This window comes from Penicillium griseofulvum (genome assembly GCF_001561935.1).
Source record: "Penicillium griseofulvum strain PG3 chromosome Unknown contig_79, whole genome shotgun sequence".
NCBI classification, from domain to species: domain Eukaryota; kingdom Fungi; phylum Ascomycota; class Eurotiomycetes; order Eurotiales; family Aspergillaceae; genus Penicillium; species Penicillium griseofulvum.
This window is the reverse complement of record NW_024467420.1, coordinates 711,293-726,711: the sequence shown is the minus strand read 5'-3', so window position 1 is coordinate 726,711 and position 15,419 is coordinate 711,293. Positions and strand designations below refer to the sequence as shown.

General features: G+C 49.8%; 5 protein-coding genes across 5 annotated transcripts; 2 read left to right on the top strand and 3 right to left on the bottom strand.

Annotated features, from left to right (window-relative positions):
• Window positions 1-544: 544 nt before the first annotated feature.
• On the top strand, window positions 545-4,465 carry PGRI_002350 (putative spindle pole body component; the record flags this gene model as incomplete). Its single annotated transcript, XM_040787948.1, has 5 exons — window positions 545-604; window positions 672-880; window positions 955-3,379; window positions 4,068-4,191; window positions 4,293-4,465. 5 exons carry the CDS (start codon window positions 545-547, stop codon window positions 4,463-4,465), a joined length of 2,991 nt encoding a protein of 996 aa, XP_040651720.1.
• Window positions 4,466-5,201: 736 nt separating this feature from the next.
• PGRI_002340 (60S ribosomal protein eL8) lies at window positions 5,202-6,330 on the bottom strand (the record flags this gene model as incomplete). Its single annotated transcript, XM_040787947.1, has 3 exons — window positions 5,202-5,912; window positions 5,975-6,052; window positions 6,325-6,330. The coding sequence occupies 3 exons, from the start codon at window positions 6,328-6,330 to the stop codon at window positions 5,202-5,204; spliced, it is 795 nt and encodes a 264-aa protein (XP_040651719.1).
• Window positions 6,331-8,972: 2,642 nt separating this feature from the next.
• PGRI_002330 (putative AP-3 adaptor complex subunit sigma) lies at window positions 8,973-9,590 on the bottom strand (the record flags this gene model as incomplete). The annotated part of the gene is made up of 2 exons (XM_040787946.1): window positions 8,973-9,458; window positions 9,522-9,590. The coding sequence occupies 2 exons, from the start codon at window positions 9,588-9,590 to the stop codon at window positions 8,973-8,975; spliced, it is 555 nt and encodes a 184-aa protein (XP_040651718.1).
• Window positions 9,591-9,762: 172 nt separating this feature from the next.
• PGRI_002320 (translation initiation/elongation factor MRX8) lies at window positions 9,763-10,775 on the top strand (the record flags this gene model as incomplete). The annotated part of the gene is made up of 2 exons (XM_040787945.1): window positions 9,763-10,277; window positions 10,349-10,775. The coding sequence occupies 2 exons, from the start codon at window positions 9,763-9,765 to the stop codon at window positions 10,773-10,775; spliced, it is 942 nt and encodes a 313-aa protein (XP_040651717.1).
• An 877-nt stretch (window positions 10,776-11,652) lies between these two features.
• On the bottom strand, window positions 11,653-14,876 carry PGRI_002310 (F-box/WD repeat-containing protein; the record flags this gene model as incomplete). The annotated part of the gene is made up of 3 exons (XM_040787944.1): window positions 11,653-11,778; window positions 11,836-14,526; window positions 14,589-14,876. 3 exons carry the CDS (start codon window positions 14,874-14,876, stop codon window positions 11,653-11,655), a joined length of 3,105 nt encoding a protein of 1,034 aa, XP_040651716.1.
• Between the last annotated feature and the right edge of the window lie 543 nt (window positions 14,877-15,419).

Genomic DNA, 15,419 nt, shown 5'->3' with positions numbered 1-15,419 from the left:
CCAAATTGGTTCGGAGGGGAAAGTGGGAGCGGTGTCGGCGAATTTAAGGGGAGTTTGAGGGTTGAAGCTCGTGAGTTGGCGAATAGGTGAATTGATCCAAGAGTAGTCAAAGAATTGAACACAGAAAGAGAAGAGAAGAGAAGATAAATAGAACAAGTTACGATCCACCGCGGGGAGGGGGGAGATTTAACAAAACAATCTGCCAAGGCTTTTGTTTACTTTCTCTTCAACTTCCAACTGTTTATTTTTCTTTCCTCATTTCAACTAATATCTTCAACTTCCTATCAATCTACATTTGACACTTTGACTTGCATATGTTCTATTCAAGATCAGTGTCTCATAAATCACTCTCTCTTTGATACCCTTTGGGCACCCACAGTACGGCAATATGAACCCCCGAGAGACCACCCCTCCCCCCGCGACCATCCTTTTATATCTTTCTCTGGAATCTTCTTTGATACCATGCGCAGTTCTGTACGGACATTGCAGAAAGTGCTGACACCTTTGGCTCCCAGAATCCGTTGATAGTGCCTGTTCGCCCAGAATGGCTGAAGCCACAGAGGACTTCTCCTCCTTACCCTTGCCCGACCGGTTCGCTCACAAGGTGCGCTCATTTCTATAAAACCTGCTCGATCGATAGGGCCACTGGTGACATCTAACCCGATATATAGAACTGGAAGGTCCGAAAGGAGGGATACGAAGATGCGAAAGCGCAATTTGAAAAGACTCCCGATGAATCACATCCGGTCTTTGTACCATTCATACAAGACCCTGGTCTGTGGAAAGGGGCGGTGGCAGATTCCAATGTTGCAGCACAGTCAGAAGGTCTTGCAGCATACTGCGCCTTTCTAAAATTCGGAGGAGCCCAGGCCTGCACGAGGTGCGTCAACCCCCGGTCCCAGACGCGATCGCCTTGGTCCGCCCTGAATCCACTGACAATATTCTTATTTATAGATCCCGCGCATACACAATTGGACCAATTGCTGAAAAAGGTCTCCCATCTACACGACCGGCTGGTAAAGCTAGCGCCCAGGAAGCTCTTTTATTATGTGTCGAATTGGATAAGGCCGATCCGGTGATTGAGGAGCTACTACCCATTCTATCACACAAAGTACCCAAGGTGATCGCTGCCACTCTCGCGGCCTTGACCCTCATTTATCACAACTTTGGCTGCAAGATCGTCGACCCGAAACAAACGTTGAAGGCGCTGCCCAAGGTTTTTGGTCATGCCGATAAAAATGTCCGCGCGGAAGCACAAAATCTGACCGTAGAACTCTACCGGTGGCTTCGGGAGGCCATCAAGTCTCTGTTCTGGGCCGATTTGAAACCTGTACAACAGGGAGATTTGGAGAAACTATTTGAAGCTGTGAAGCAGGACCCCACGCCAAAGCAAGAGCGATTTACTCGGGCACAACAAGATGCCATGGCCGCGGCCAGCGCTGCCCCGGCAGGCGAGGGGGGTGAGGATCCAGCCGGAGATGAGTTTGATGAGGAGGAGGACGCGGTGGTTGTTGATGCCTTCGACTTGGCGGAACCCGTTGACGTCTTGAAGAAAGTCCCTGACAACTTCCATGATCAATTGGCCTCGTCAAAATGGAAGGACCGCAAGGAAGCGTTAGACGCCCTTTATAACGTTCTCAACGTTCCCCGGATCAAGGATGGCCCCTACGATGAGATCGTGAGAGGATTAGCCAAATCCATGAAGGATGCCAACGTCGCGGTCGTCACGGTAGCTGCCAACTGTGTGGACGTGTTGGCCAAAGGCCTTCGCAACGGTTTTACCAAATACCGAAGCGTCATTATGGCGCCCATATTTGAACGTTTGAAAGAAAAGAAGGCGACAGTCTCAGATGCTTTGGGCCAGGCGTTGGATGCTGTCTTCACAACGACAACTCTTACGGACTGCTTGGAAGAAATCTTTGAGTATCTCAAGCACAAGAACCCACAGATCAAGCAGGAAACTGTCAAGTTCTTGGTTCGTTGCTTGCGCACAACCCGGATGGTACCAGCCAAGGCAGAGCAGAAAGCGATCGCCGATGCCGGCACAAAGCTATTGACCGAGTCAGCCCCGGCAATCCGTGAAGGAGCGGCTGAAATTCTGGGTACATTAATGAAAATCCTGGGTGAACGGGCCATGAACCCGTATCTCGATGGTCTTGACGAGATTCGTAAAACCAAAATCAAAGAGTACTTCGGAACCGCTGAAGTCAAGGCCAAGGAGCGACCCAAGGCTATCGTGGCACCCCCAAAGCCCGCCGTCCCAGCTGCCAAAAAGGTCGTCGGCAAGAGGCCGGCGCCAACTGGACTGAAAAAACTAGCCCCTGTAGCTGCTCCACCTGCTCCAGAAGAACCCCCAGTCAAACCTGCATCCAGAGGAATCCCTTCGAAGCTCGGTGCTCCTAAGCCCGGCATTGCAACTCCTGGATCAGCTCTCAAGCTGCAACGGAAGCTTGCTGGCCCCGGAACCACCGCATCGCCGTCCAGACGAGTTGCGGCACCAGCACCTCCAGAAGAGGATGTGGCTCCCCCGCCGGCTGCTCCCAAGTTCGGTCTTGGTCGTGGCCTTGCGGGTCGGCCCATTGCCAGACCTTCGGTGCCTGCTGAACCTGCTGTCAATACTATGGCGGCAGCCGATCGTGCTGAGCTAGAGGAGTTGCGGGCTGAAAAGGTGAAGCGTGCTGAGTTGGAGGAACTACGGGCGGAGAAAGAAAACCTCTACCGAACGGTGGAAGAAATGAAGTCCGAACGGTCAAGGCTCAACTCAACAATCACTGAACTTCAGAACCAGAATGCACAGCTGATTGAGGACCACACTCGCGACGTCTTGAGCATCAAGGCGAAAGAGACTCAACTTGTTCGAGCACGGAGTGACGCGGAAACCGCGGAGGGAAATGTTCAAAAGCAGCAGAGAGAGATCGAAAGATTGAAGCGTGAACTTGCACGAGCACTTCGCGCGTCTGCCATGAGCCCACCTAACGCTACTTCCGACGCAGGAAGCATGGGCATGCCAGATACAAATTCCATCTATCAAGACCACATCGGCAACAGCAATGCTGCTACACGATCTGGCCTTCATATGGGATCTCGTTTCGAAGGCTCGCGTCCTCGGAGCTATGCCTCTGCTACTCCCAGTGAAGAGAAGGAGTCCGGCATGGAATCACCAGGACCCAGCAGTCGCAATGGCGGTCTAGGTCGACGCAATTTGAGCCCTACTACATACGGTTACTCGGCCGTTGCTAGCCCCACACGCTCAACCCGAGACTCCACCAATTTTAATGAAGACGACCAGCAGCAGCCCAGATCATCTGAGCCGGCAGAGAACTGGAAGCGCGCCGCGGAAGTCACCAGCCAACTGAAGGCGCGAATTGAACAAATGAAGGTGAGTGATTGTGGCCTACTTATGTCTGAACTTGCTAACAAATAATATACAGGTACGCCAAGGGCTTTCACGACCTCCTCAACGTTAATGATCAAATGACCGCAATTACGTTTATGTCTCGTCCTTCACACTATACACCTTCTTCGCTTGCTTTCAATTTGTGTCTTTAGACGGGGTTTCTCGATCATTCATATTAAAAGGATCGGTGAGCATCTCTGGTCTTCTGGGACCATAGGACTGAGCTCTTGGGTCTCTTTGTACTTTTTTTTTTCTACTTATGTTTTGGCTGTGGACCTCTGAATCTTCCTGTAATGTCATCATACCAGCCTTGTCTTTATCCTTTTTATGACTACATGTATGGTTTCCTGGGTATTTAGGTCTAAGGGTGTCATTTGTTATTACTATCCTATTATTCCCTGTTCTGGAGACCGTTTCCTTCTGCGTAGATATAACTGGTCTGAATATGCCCCTCAATGGTGAGACGGTAAATGCGGCAGACACTAGTGGGACAGTATAAAACCCACTAGACTAGGTACCCCTCTTCCTCTCTGACATCTCTCGCAATCCTACTCTCTTGTCATTTTTCCCTAACAATTCATTTCAAAATGGGCTGGTTCAGTGGTGAATATCCCCATACTTCCTTGATACCAACCTTCCACTCACATCTACCTTAGACGATTCCGAACAGGCACAAGCCTACAACACCTACAATGACCAGCCGGAACATGATCCTTCCTTGATCCACGAGCTGATCGCCGGTGCCGCTAGCTACGAGGCAGCCAAGGCCTATGAGGACCACGTTGCTGAGAATGGTACGTCCACAACCCCTCCCCTCCCCCCTTTCAGTCATTCTGCAGGCGGGATCAAGTCTATAGACAGGCAAAGGCTAATATGTACTTCTTTCTATCTGCAGGTGAACCCGACAGCCACGCAAAGGCCAAAGAGATCCTGGCTGGATTTGCTGGTGCCTTTGTCGACCGTGAGGTTGAGTCCAGAGGATTGGACTTCATTGACAGGGAGAGGGCCAAGTATGATGCCAGACAGCAGGTTCATGATGCGTATGATTCCAATGGAAATCAGTTTTAGATAGTCTGCGTGTGGATGGGATGCAATATATATTGTGGCATGTATGTTGTACATGTTGGATATGTTGTGGGATTACCCCTCAATCTCACCTACTCTCAATGAATATATATAGCCTATCCCGTTTTAGACCTTTGAACTCTTCAATGAATGACAATATGAACTGTTTCTTCAATGTAAGACTATTTGATAGGAGTATGTAGAGGTCTTTAAGATATGTGCCAAGGCGGGACTATCTTTTAGAAAAGACTTGGTATTCTTGGCAGGTTTCACACAGTTCCCACAGAAAAATTTGAGTGAAAATTTGATGATCAATACGAGGAGGTGCAGTTATTATCTGCTAATAGAATCTCAGACTACAATCTTACATTACAAGATACACTACAAATACAAGCAGACGACATGAATGCCTAGTTCTGATGGGACTACCAAGACCATCGACAGATTGAACAGGTAAGAAATGCATTCATGGGTATCTGCAGAAAAGTGGTACATAGGGCCATTGGAGTTCGTGAGGTAAAAATGTCTTTTTTTGTTAGAACAGGATCCAAAAAGGGCCAAAGGGCTCTTTCGAACCCATCTAAAGCTAAAAGAATTGGCCGTCAATAGATCGTCGAAGCCTTGAACACCTTGTTGTTTCCCACAATAACTTATTATTTTTGAGATCCGAGCGCTTCGATTAGAAAACGATCCCGTCAAACAGACATCAAAGGAAGAAAAGCTGTAGTTACACAAGCATTTAAACCTTGATGGCGGAGTCGAGAGCCTTCTGCTTCTTCTCGATGCGGGCGTTGGCCTTGGCGCCCATGATACCACCACCCCAGTGACGGCGGGACTCCTCGTTCTTGTCGGTGTAACCCTCCTTGATGGCGGAGAGGAGTTTGGCGAACTCGGCCTTGTCCTCAGCGCGGGTCTCGGTCAGGGCGAGAACGGCGGAGGTCTTCTTGTGGACGACTGTGCCGAGACGGGCCTTGCCCTTGACAATGGCGTAGGGGACACCCATCTTGCGGCAGAGAGCGGGAAGGAAGACAACCAACTCAATGGGGTCAACATCGTGGGCGATGAGGACGAGGGAAGCCTTCTTGTTCTCAACGAGACCAACGACGTGGTTGAGACCGTACTTGACGTTGTAGGGCTTCTTGGAGACATCCTCCTTCTTCTTGCCCTCAGCGACGGCGGTGGCCTCCTGGACGAGACGCTCCTTCTTCTCGGCCTTGGTCTCAGGACGGTACTTGGAGAGGAGCTTGAAGGTCTGGGCAGCGGTGTTGCGGTCAAGAGTAGCCTGGAACTGAGCGATGGAAGGAGGAACCTTCAAGCGCATGTTCAGGATCTTCTTCTGGCGCTGAAGACGGACATACTCGGGCCACTTAACGAAGCGGGAGAGGTTGCGACGGGGCTGGATGTCCTGGCCGATACCGAAGTTGCGGGAGCGCTTCTCGATAAGGGGGTTCTATGGAATGGTTAGTCTCTTCAAAACTCAATGCACTCCTAAAGGGGAAAGAGAAAACTAACCTTGGCAGCCTTCTTGCCAGCGCCAGCCTTGCCCTGGGGGTAGGGCAGAGCGGCGGTCTTCTTTCCGGACTTAGGAGGCTATCATTGAGAAAAGAAGATCAGCGTGCTGTTCACATAGTGCTGCATCTTCTTTGAACTCTAAGGAGAACATGAACCAAGCCGTGTTACGGGCATTGACTCTATGCTTCCAGCCAAAATCATCACACGATCGCGACACATCTCTTTCGAGGCTGTGCGTGATCGGCGGAATTGCTTAGATCAAAGATCTGAAGCAATGCGAATGTCGTGAGACATCGCGAGAGAACTAGAAGAAGCCTCTGATGTTATCAAGAGACATTATATGTACTCACCACCATTTTGTCGACTGATTGCGCTGATTGACGGTTGACGGATGAGAAAGGAGAAAGTTCGTGTGGATGCAACTTATGAAGTGTCTGTGGGTCCCGCTAGCGCACTCATGTGACTAGGGCTAGGGCTAGTCCGTAGGGCAAGTTTATTCTGTCACGTGATATACAGCTCTATATTTTGGCAGGAGCGATGGAGGGTAACTGCCTCAATAATCTCCAGGGCAACCCGTTATGTTTGTGATACATAGTCATTCATCAATACTAGAAATTCAAAGTCTTCCTGATCTTCCTCTTAACTTGCTTAGACACAACCTTCAAAAATCTCAAATTACAGTATTCTTTTTCTCAAATGATAGCACGCTGATCACCCGGGATATGCAAAGTCAGCCCCCCATTTCTCCAGGGCTATCTCTGCATTGGTCATGGTGCGGCCATGGCGCTATACTACCCCACACCTAGTAAGACTATCCTACGTCGTCTATATTTCTGTCTATGGTGATGCTGCGTTTGCTGCTTCGTAAACTAATACTGTGTCACAATATAGCGAAAGGGTGTAAATATATATCCAGTAACCTATATCATAAGAGAAAAGCACAAGACCTCGCGTGTCAGTCTAAACTGGTATATCAATAGAGAATGACCCACATTCTCAGAGGGTTAAAACAATGCCAAAGAAGATAAACCTCCCCTGTCCCTCACAATGATGACCACCTGGGAACCGCCAAACCAGACAGCTACCTGTGAGGCTACCAGAGAGAATATCCCAAGTACCTCATAGCCGATGGGGTTTACGGTTCTATCATCCACTGAAGCAATTGCCTTTCCCCACGACCATTTGCCCGCGAACGAGCTAAACAGGACGACGCTAAAGATTCCTACTGGAATCAACATGTCTTGTCAATGTCCGAGCCGGAAAAGACACTGAAAATGAAGGACTTCACTTAAAGTCGAAGTGGAAAGACATCCGAACAGCCAACTACCAAGATTCTCTCCGCGAGGATACCTGGAAAATGGTGGCAGATCCTTACTTCAGTTGTGCAAATTGAGGAGACCCTAATATGCGTGAATAGCGGCACAAGGAAACCTTCCTCGTCACAGCAGATTAGCTGGATGTGACCAATTTGGCCACACTGATCCTGCAACTCTGGATATCCTTCTTGCTGGTCCACCGCCCCAATCTAGGCCCGGCAACCCACCAGATGATGGCATGTTAATCTGCTTGGCAACCTGCATCTCAAGACAGACGCCGTGTTTAAGGTTAAGGGTTGGTTGGGCTTGTCTCATGAAACGGCGGTGGTCCTTGCTATCAAAAAGTGCAAGTCGGACTCAAAGACCATGTGGATCTTGTCCAGAACATACCACTTCATGAAATGAGTGTTCTAGGGGAAAGTGTGGTGAAAAAGTCAGGAATGGTCATGGTATTCCAGACTCAGCTCTGCCTTTTGGCACTTACACACAGTGACAAGTATGGGCATCTTTATGCTTGGTTGATGATAGGACGCTCACATTCACGAGATCCTTACGTTCGACCAAGATGCAACTTCGTACCACCACCGGCTGACGTCTGGCTCTCCGACGCAATCCTTTTCCTCATCGTTACGACAAATAATCCACCGGTTAGGCGACGGAGTACAAAGTGGCCAAGGGATTTCAGCATTAAAGAGGACATATATCCGGACAGATGGCCGGTCGGACAACCTGTGAACCTTTACTAGGGGTATCCGTCGGATGTTTGGGCCGTCCAGCTCAGAATACTCGCCGACTGCGATTACATGGACGCAATTGCCAACAAGGTTACCACAATCGCCGACAAAGACAGGGAGCTAAATACACCCGACGCACAGCGTATTTGAAGAAATCTTGCAAGACCATAGGAGTACAACAATATGGTCTCCCACAAATCTGGTTCCTATGGACCATGGTTGCCCATTTGGACTTTGTAGGTGTCACTCTCGGCGTTGGCCAAGTCATATGAGGGAAGATTGGCAAAGGTGTATCAGTGATGGATGATTCATTCCCGATTTTACGCCTTCAATATGTCGAAAGGCGGGCAAGAATGGAACACATGGCTAATAGCGGTACGGACTATACCTATATGGAAATCCGTACGGAAGACGCAATGGCCGATCACGGTATTTTGGGTTGTGACCAGCGCTGTCCAAGCAATGCACATGACTGACCGGCCTCGTTCACAGGTAAACCGCCTAAATTTGTATTCACAACATCGGAGCTATGGCAAGCAACATTACAAATGTTATAAGCATCGTCACTAATCCGCTCATCGCTCTCCACCAGCGAATCCTCGCCATCTCCCTCTACCTCCGGGACCTCTCGGTCCATAGGCCAACATGTTGATCGCCTCGCCGGGCTTTAGAATTGCTAAATAGTTGCAATGGTACCTGTCAATTAGAGCCAGATGCTGTCATTCCCTAGGCTTGAAATAAAGAAATATCTTTAATTTTATAAGCTTCACAATGTACACATCACTCAATATATCATTAAAAGGCGTAGCCGGAAGTCTAAAACGGCCCAAATCCCGCGAAAGCAAGTGTAGAATGCGTAACCATAACGCCTTAGATAGACCAAATGGGACACGATTTCCTCAGATCCATCAATATGCAGCTCATCAAAAAGCATCTATCCTCTATAGGTCATCTCCACGCCCCTAACCCAGGCAAAGCCCCGCGACCCAAGCTAGTACTAGCAGCCTGAACAGCCTTCTTCTTACCCAACGACCCCTCCTGAGCACGTACACCAGCAATAATCTTCTCAATATGCGTCTCAACCACAACGCCGCCAACAATCATCTCCCCGAGCACAGCATGCAGAGTCTCATAGCCGAAGATAAGATCCAACTCGCAGACATTCTCGAACATGCGATCCAGCGCCTCGACAAAAACCTGAATCAGATCGATCAGAGCGAGCGGGGACTCCGTGGATGTAGAGATCATAATGAACGACAACGTTGCGTAGGTCCGGTATGTGATTTGGGTGGGGGCATCGGAGGGCCCGGAGGCGGAGGAGCTGGCGCCTTGTGAGAGGAGAGGGGGCAGTGGGAGGAAGTTGCACGCGCTTGCTGGACGCTGGGAGACTAGACGGTATATTTGCGCGATCAAGGACTGCTGGGTTTGCGTGTCCTGTTTCGTGGGTTAGTTGTCCATGGGTTGTCTTGTGAGGTGAGAGTTCGGCGGTCGACTCACCAGCTGTGTGTAGAACTTTGTCAGTCGGGGCTGGCCATTATTATTAAAGACGAGGACTGCGTTGATCATCTTGACCGGTGAGACTTAATGTCAGTCATGGAACAAGAAGGTCAGTTCTTATCTCCAGGCGAGAGCTGATGATGCGGTCTTGGCTCGGGAGACTTGCCCCGTGCGTCTGGAGAAATCGATACTCTACTTTTTTTGGACTTTTTATCAACACCTTTTCGGATATTCAAGAGGCATGATGAAATCAATACAAACATGCAGGAACTCTGCTTCCAGGATATCATTATATACAACAATACGAGCCCTATCCACAGCGTCAAATCCCAATTCAAAGCGCGAGCTTAAAGACCTCACTACGACCGACCTCTGCTACTACTGGGATACCAGACCCCCGAAAGAAGAACAACTCGCCTTCGCCGATAAGGTCTTCACACCGACGCTCCATTCACCGCTAAAACTCTGGTCCGCGGCCAAATTCCGCACAACACCATTCGCATCAGTCGAGCCCGAAGTCGCATTCCTGGGCCGCTCAAATGTCGGCAAGAGCTCGCTCCTGAACGCAATAATGGGACAGGAGGTCTGCTGGACATCCTCGAAACCAGGTCGAACGAGGGAAATGAATGCATTCGGGATTGGAGGTACAAAGGGCGGCGAGTCGAAGGTTGTGTTGCTTGACATGCCAGGATACGGAAAGGCGAGTCGATCCGAATGGGGCGCGGAGATTATGAAGTATCTCCAAGGGCGGAAACAGTGCGTTATGACCTGTGCCATGGAAAACATAGCATGCTTACATGGTGTACGATCACTAACGAAGATATTAGACTCCGTCGCGCATTCCTGCTTATCGACAGTACGCACGGTATCAAGCAAACAGATGCCGAGATCCTCAGATTATTCCGACACCACGCGATCCCGCATCAGATCATTTTATCCAAGGTTGATAAGTTCCTCGTTAGGAAAATGAAGCAGATGAAGACCGGTGTCACGCCGGCCAATATTGAGCGACTACAGCTCTTGCTCCGGGGGATAAAACCTCTTGTGCAGCCGGACCCGCGGGCTTCGGAGGGGCCTGGGTCTTTGGGTGAGATTTTGACTTGTAGTGCTGAGGCACAGGTTGGTCCTGGTCGGGCGCTGGGAATCGATGCTATTCGGTGGTCGATTTTGGCTGCTGCTGGGATTGATGGGAGCTTGCAAGGTGGCAAGCTCGCTGTACCGCCTGCTGCAGAGACGCCGGCTACTTTGTCGTGAACGGCATGCCATATTGTCCAAAACCGAAACTATTGTCGAGCTTTTAGACTTGACTCCTTGGTGCGGCTAGTCAGGTCTGATCAGCCCTTCCCCGAGCCCACGCGTATCTAGGGGCCAGAGATGAGATTGTACATCTTTCGTTCCTTTTCTGAGGCGTAGATTGACATATCTCGGATTTTCCTGGGCATGACAGTCAATCCTCCAAGACTGGCTATGTGCCATCAGGAACTAGCTGGCATGGGTCTACTACAACAGCATGCCTAGACCGCCAAACAACACTATGGTTCATACTCGAAGCATTCGAATACTTCGTTATCTAGAGCCAGCTGCTACGAGTAGAATACAATACCAAATGCAATTACAATAAACCCTGTACACCAACCCAACTTATGACAGAATTTGTAGAGACCGTAAATAATGAATCAATTATGAGCAGTCCGAAACGGACAAACCAAGGCGAAAAATATGTAAACGAACATGACAAGGCAATGTCACCGATGGGAACAGAATGGGAAGTGAAATACGCATCAGGCAAAGACAAAGAAAACGTATCGATGGCAGGATGCATTGGGATGGGCAAGATTCGGGGATACAGGATGATAGAAACCTCAACATAAGAGATGATGAGAAAAAAATATGGTAAATAAAAAAGATAAACGCCTGGCCCCTTATCATAATGCTGTAAGACCAAAGAATGCCGACCGCGCTATGCAAAGGATATTTGTTCCGATGGAAGACGAGAGCTGTAAGGATGGGTATCGTGAATGGGGGAATAGTGAGAAGAGAATAAAAGACAGAGGAAAGGAAGTAGTGTAGAGAGAAGAAAGGTTGTCGGATGTTGAGATAATGAGGTCGAAGAAAACGCGGCCTAGGCATCTCAATCAGACAAGTCGTCATCGTCTTCGATTCCACCGAGGACCTCATGTCCACGTCGATTGACAACAATACGTTTCGCAAGCCTGCTTTCCGGGACTCCATCCCGTGCAGCACCGAAGTCGAGAACCTAGGTAGAAAGAACATTAGCATAAAGGATCGGAAAGCCTCATCGGGGGACAATTACTTCGATATAAGTCAAGCTGTCACGTTGCACTGCAGCAACACATCTTCGGTCATTGAACTTGACTTGCCACACGCCACTGAGATCTGTGAGGAGGTCCCGAACACACTCGCCGTTTCGAACATCCCACATCTTCAGGGTACGATCAGAACCGGAGATGACTTTCTGCCCATCATGCTGGAAGCAGGTAATGGCACCGGTGTGTGCACTCAATGTGTTCTTGCAGTGGCCGTGCACGGAATCCCAGATTCGGAGAGTGGAATCGGCGGCAGCCGAGACAAGGAAATCGTGCTCTAAAGCGAGTAGACCGACGAGGGAGGTATGACCCTCCAGGTTGTATAGGACGGATCCATCGTCTAGTGACCACACCTTGACCATGTGGTCCATGGCTCCACTGATGCAACGATTCCGCTTATGGTCAAGAACCACGCTGTAGACTTTCATTGAGTGACCCGCCAAAGTGTGTAGAGTCTGCCCAGTGGAAATCTTCCAGACTTTCACTGTGCAATCGTAGCTACCACTCACAAGGGTATCACCGTGGGCTGCAATTGCACGAACGGAGTGCTGATGACCGGAGAGCACACGCATGAAGTATGGACAGTTAGTGTCATCTGCCATAGGGCCACTCTGATAGTAGACTGGGTCACTAGATTTGGGAAGCTTCCAGACTCGAAGGTTCGAGTCACGAGACCCGGTAATGATCAATGGTTCTTTAGGCATGATCTCAGGCTGGCCATCTGCATCCCTACCTATCTCGGCAGGCAGGACGATTTGCAAGCATCGGACGGTGGAGGTGTGGCCGTGGAAGATCTGGGTGCACCTGGCCCGCTCGATATCCCAGACTCGCACTGAGCGATCGGTGGAGCCAGAGACCAGCGTGTTGCCATAGTATTCAAGCGCCCACACACCACCTTCATGTCCCTCCAATGTCGCCTGCAACGCACCTGTTTTAGTGTCGTACACGTTGATGTTAGTGTCATCACTTCCCGTAAGAACCTTGTCAGCATCAAATTGCAGGCAAGTAACAACATGGCGGTCATGAGCGCGGAAAGCGATGTGTTGTGGCTTGACATCTGGCTGCATCCATCCCTTGTGGATGGCAACATGGCGACGGTAGAGGACCTTGAAAAGGAACAGCCCACGAAGAGATGGTAGACCCACTTCAGCGTAGGGCACTGCGGCAGCTGCAGCGTTGGCCGCAGCGTATGGGGCTTCGGACGCGGCAACATCTCTCCTCCAGTCTGGATCGGCGAATTCTCCTCCACTGGATGAGACCTTCCGCTTGGCAAGCTTCCGGCTTGAAGCACGCGTGTTTGCTTTCCGCTTGCCTCGTCGCATCGATGGCAGAGACCCCAGAGGGCTTCTGCTGCTAGGACCGGCTATCGGACCGCCAGGGGACCCCTCCATATCCGCCCTGGATAGGGCCATGAGGCTGAGGTCTTCCTCGTGATCTTCAGGGCCGCTCGACAACTGCCAACCCCATCCCTGTCTTATAGCCCGTTCGAGTTCTCCATCTGAGAGATGATATCCATCCTGATCAAGGAGGTTCTTCCAGCTCTTTTCATCAGAATTAGTGATGTGTCTCCACTTTTTAGACACCTGTGCAGCACGGCACATAGTCTGAACGTCAAGGTATTTGACAATGTTGAGGCTGAGCTCAAGCGGCAGGAGAGACAGGAAGTCGCACTTCAAAGTGGGATTAACCACATCAGCCACGAAATGGAGAGTAGGTTTAGGACATCTCCGAAGAAATTGATACATGAGGTACGTTTTGACCTCATCAGGTACCGAATCAAAGAAATCCAAGACACTGGGCATATCTAAGAGGGAGGAAGGTGACCGTAAGTTTGCAAGAGAATGGCCATTTACCCGAGTCTCATCTGTATCTTGGAGCCGCAAAGCTTTAGAAAAACGCGAGACATTATGATCTAGACTGGAATCCGTATCGACGTCGAGCCCTTCTGACTCAAATGAGGATTCGCCATGGAGGGCATTCATAGCAGCAACCGGCGAGAGACTCGGACTCGGGAGGCACATATCCTGCGCTATGGCATTGTCTATTGCCGATAGTTGAGATAGAGGCTCGGGTCTTTCTTGCGATAAAGATTCCTGGGTTCCATATGTTGTATCATGACCAAATGAAGACGATTCATTTGCAGTTGAACAACTCTCATCTGCCTCGGTGGCTTGAGACTCTTGAGTTCCAATGTTTGGACGAAGTCCAGACAACGCATTCTGCAAGTAGGAACTTTGATTGGATGTCTGTACGCCTTTAGCTCCGATTTCAGAGGAGAGAGGTGACGGCAAAGGAGGCTCCCTGCGCGGGAACACCGAACTATGAACTCTCGGTCTTGGGGCCACATTTTCGCCCAGTCCCCCCAGGTTGGTTTCGGTGTCTGGAGTGGCAAGGCCAGCGGCAAGATGAGTTGATCCCACACCACTTTGGCGAGTGCGGCGTGTGATCGGCTCAGAAGGAACCCGTGACGGGCGAGTTCGCGGAACAACCACCGAGGGTCGATGATCAAAGAGTGCGGGGGATACGGCACGACGGCGAGTATTGGAAGGGTGAGAAGGTTGACTCGCTATTCTCGGAGGAGCCAGGCGCCGAGTTGGGTTCTCGCCCTCGGAGATGAACGAATTCACAGATCGGATCTGGCCATTTGAAGTTTTCAACGCCTCGCTTTTCTCTTTATACTGTTTATATATATAACGTCAGTATTGGAACTGGGACTGGTAGGGTAGGATGCAAGTTATACCTCAGCAGCAGCATTTGTGGTATCCTCGGGCTCGTTGAAGATGATTGACTTGTCACCGATCTTGAACTTCAGATTTCTTAGGGCCGCTGGCGTCGGAGATAAGGCGAGAGGGTACTGTCGGGCGTCCAGATCCTTGACGGCTCGCGGGGGGTTGATTGTCAACGGTGGGAAGGAGGTAGTTGTGGTTGTAGTGGTCGTCACCACGGTCGTTCGGGTAGTAGGGGCGAAGGTGAACTGTCCGATAGCTGCATTTGATGGCCCTTGGCCTAGGCCGTCTCTTTCGTCCATTTCGCGTTTTCGAGGATGAATGGATCGAGATCCGGGGCTGTGAGTTGCATGAGAAGATGTTGACACAGACGCGTTGTGATCAGGCAAAGTCGAGTCAACTTCAGAAATTTGAATGGTGCTGGGAACATTTGAAGTCATTGTAAAGAAAGCTCATATGCAAAAGACAAAGGAACCGTGACGTTCCAGATTATCTTTTTTTTAGTAAACACCCCTCAGCACGGTCTAGCGAAACCATCGATGCAAAGGGCGTTCAGCACATAGTTTCAGATGAATGATCGGGTTAGGGGGGAAACAAAGCACAAGCAAGGAAGCAAAGGAAGCAAGCAAAGGGAAGGGGAGAAAGAAACAGTGGCGGCTGACAAGGAGTTGGGCGGAGAACAACATTTATTCCGGTTCCCGTACTCCGTAGAAGATGTCATGGCAAATGATTTGGATTCTTTTTAAGTCTCTCTTTTTATATATAATTCATCAAATAGATATTCTACATTTTATATTCATATTCAATATTCTACAAATATACCCAAATTCAAAATGATCCGATGA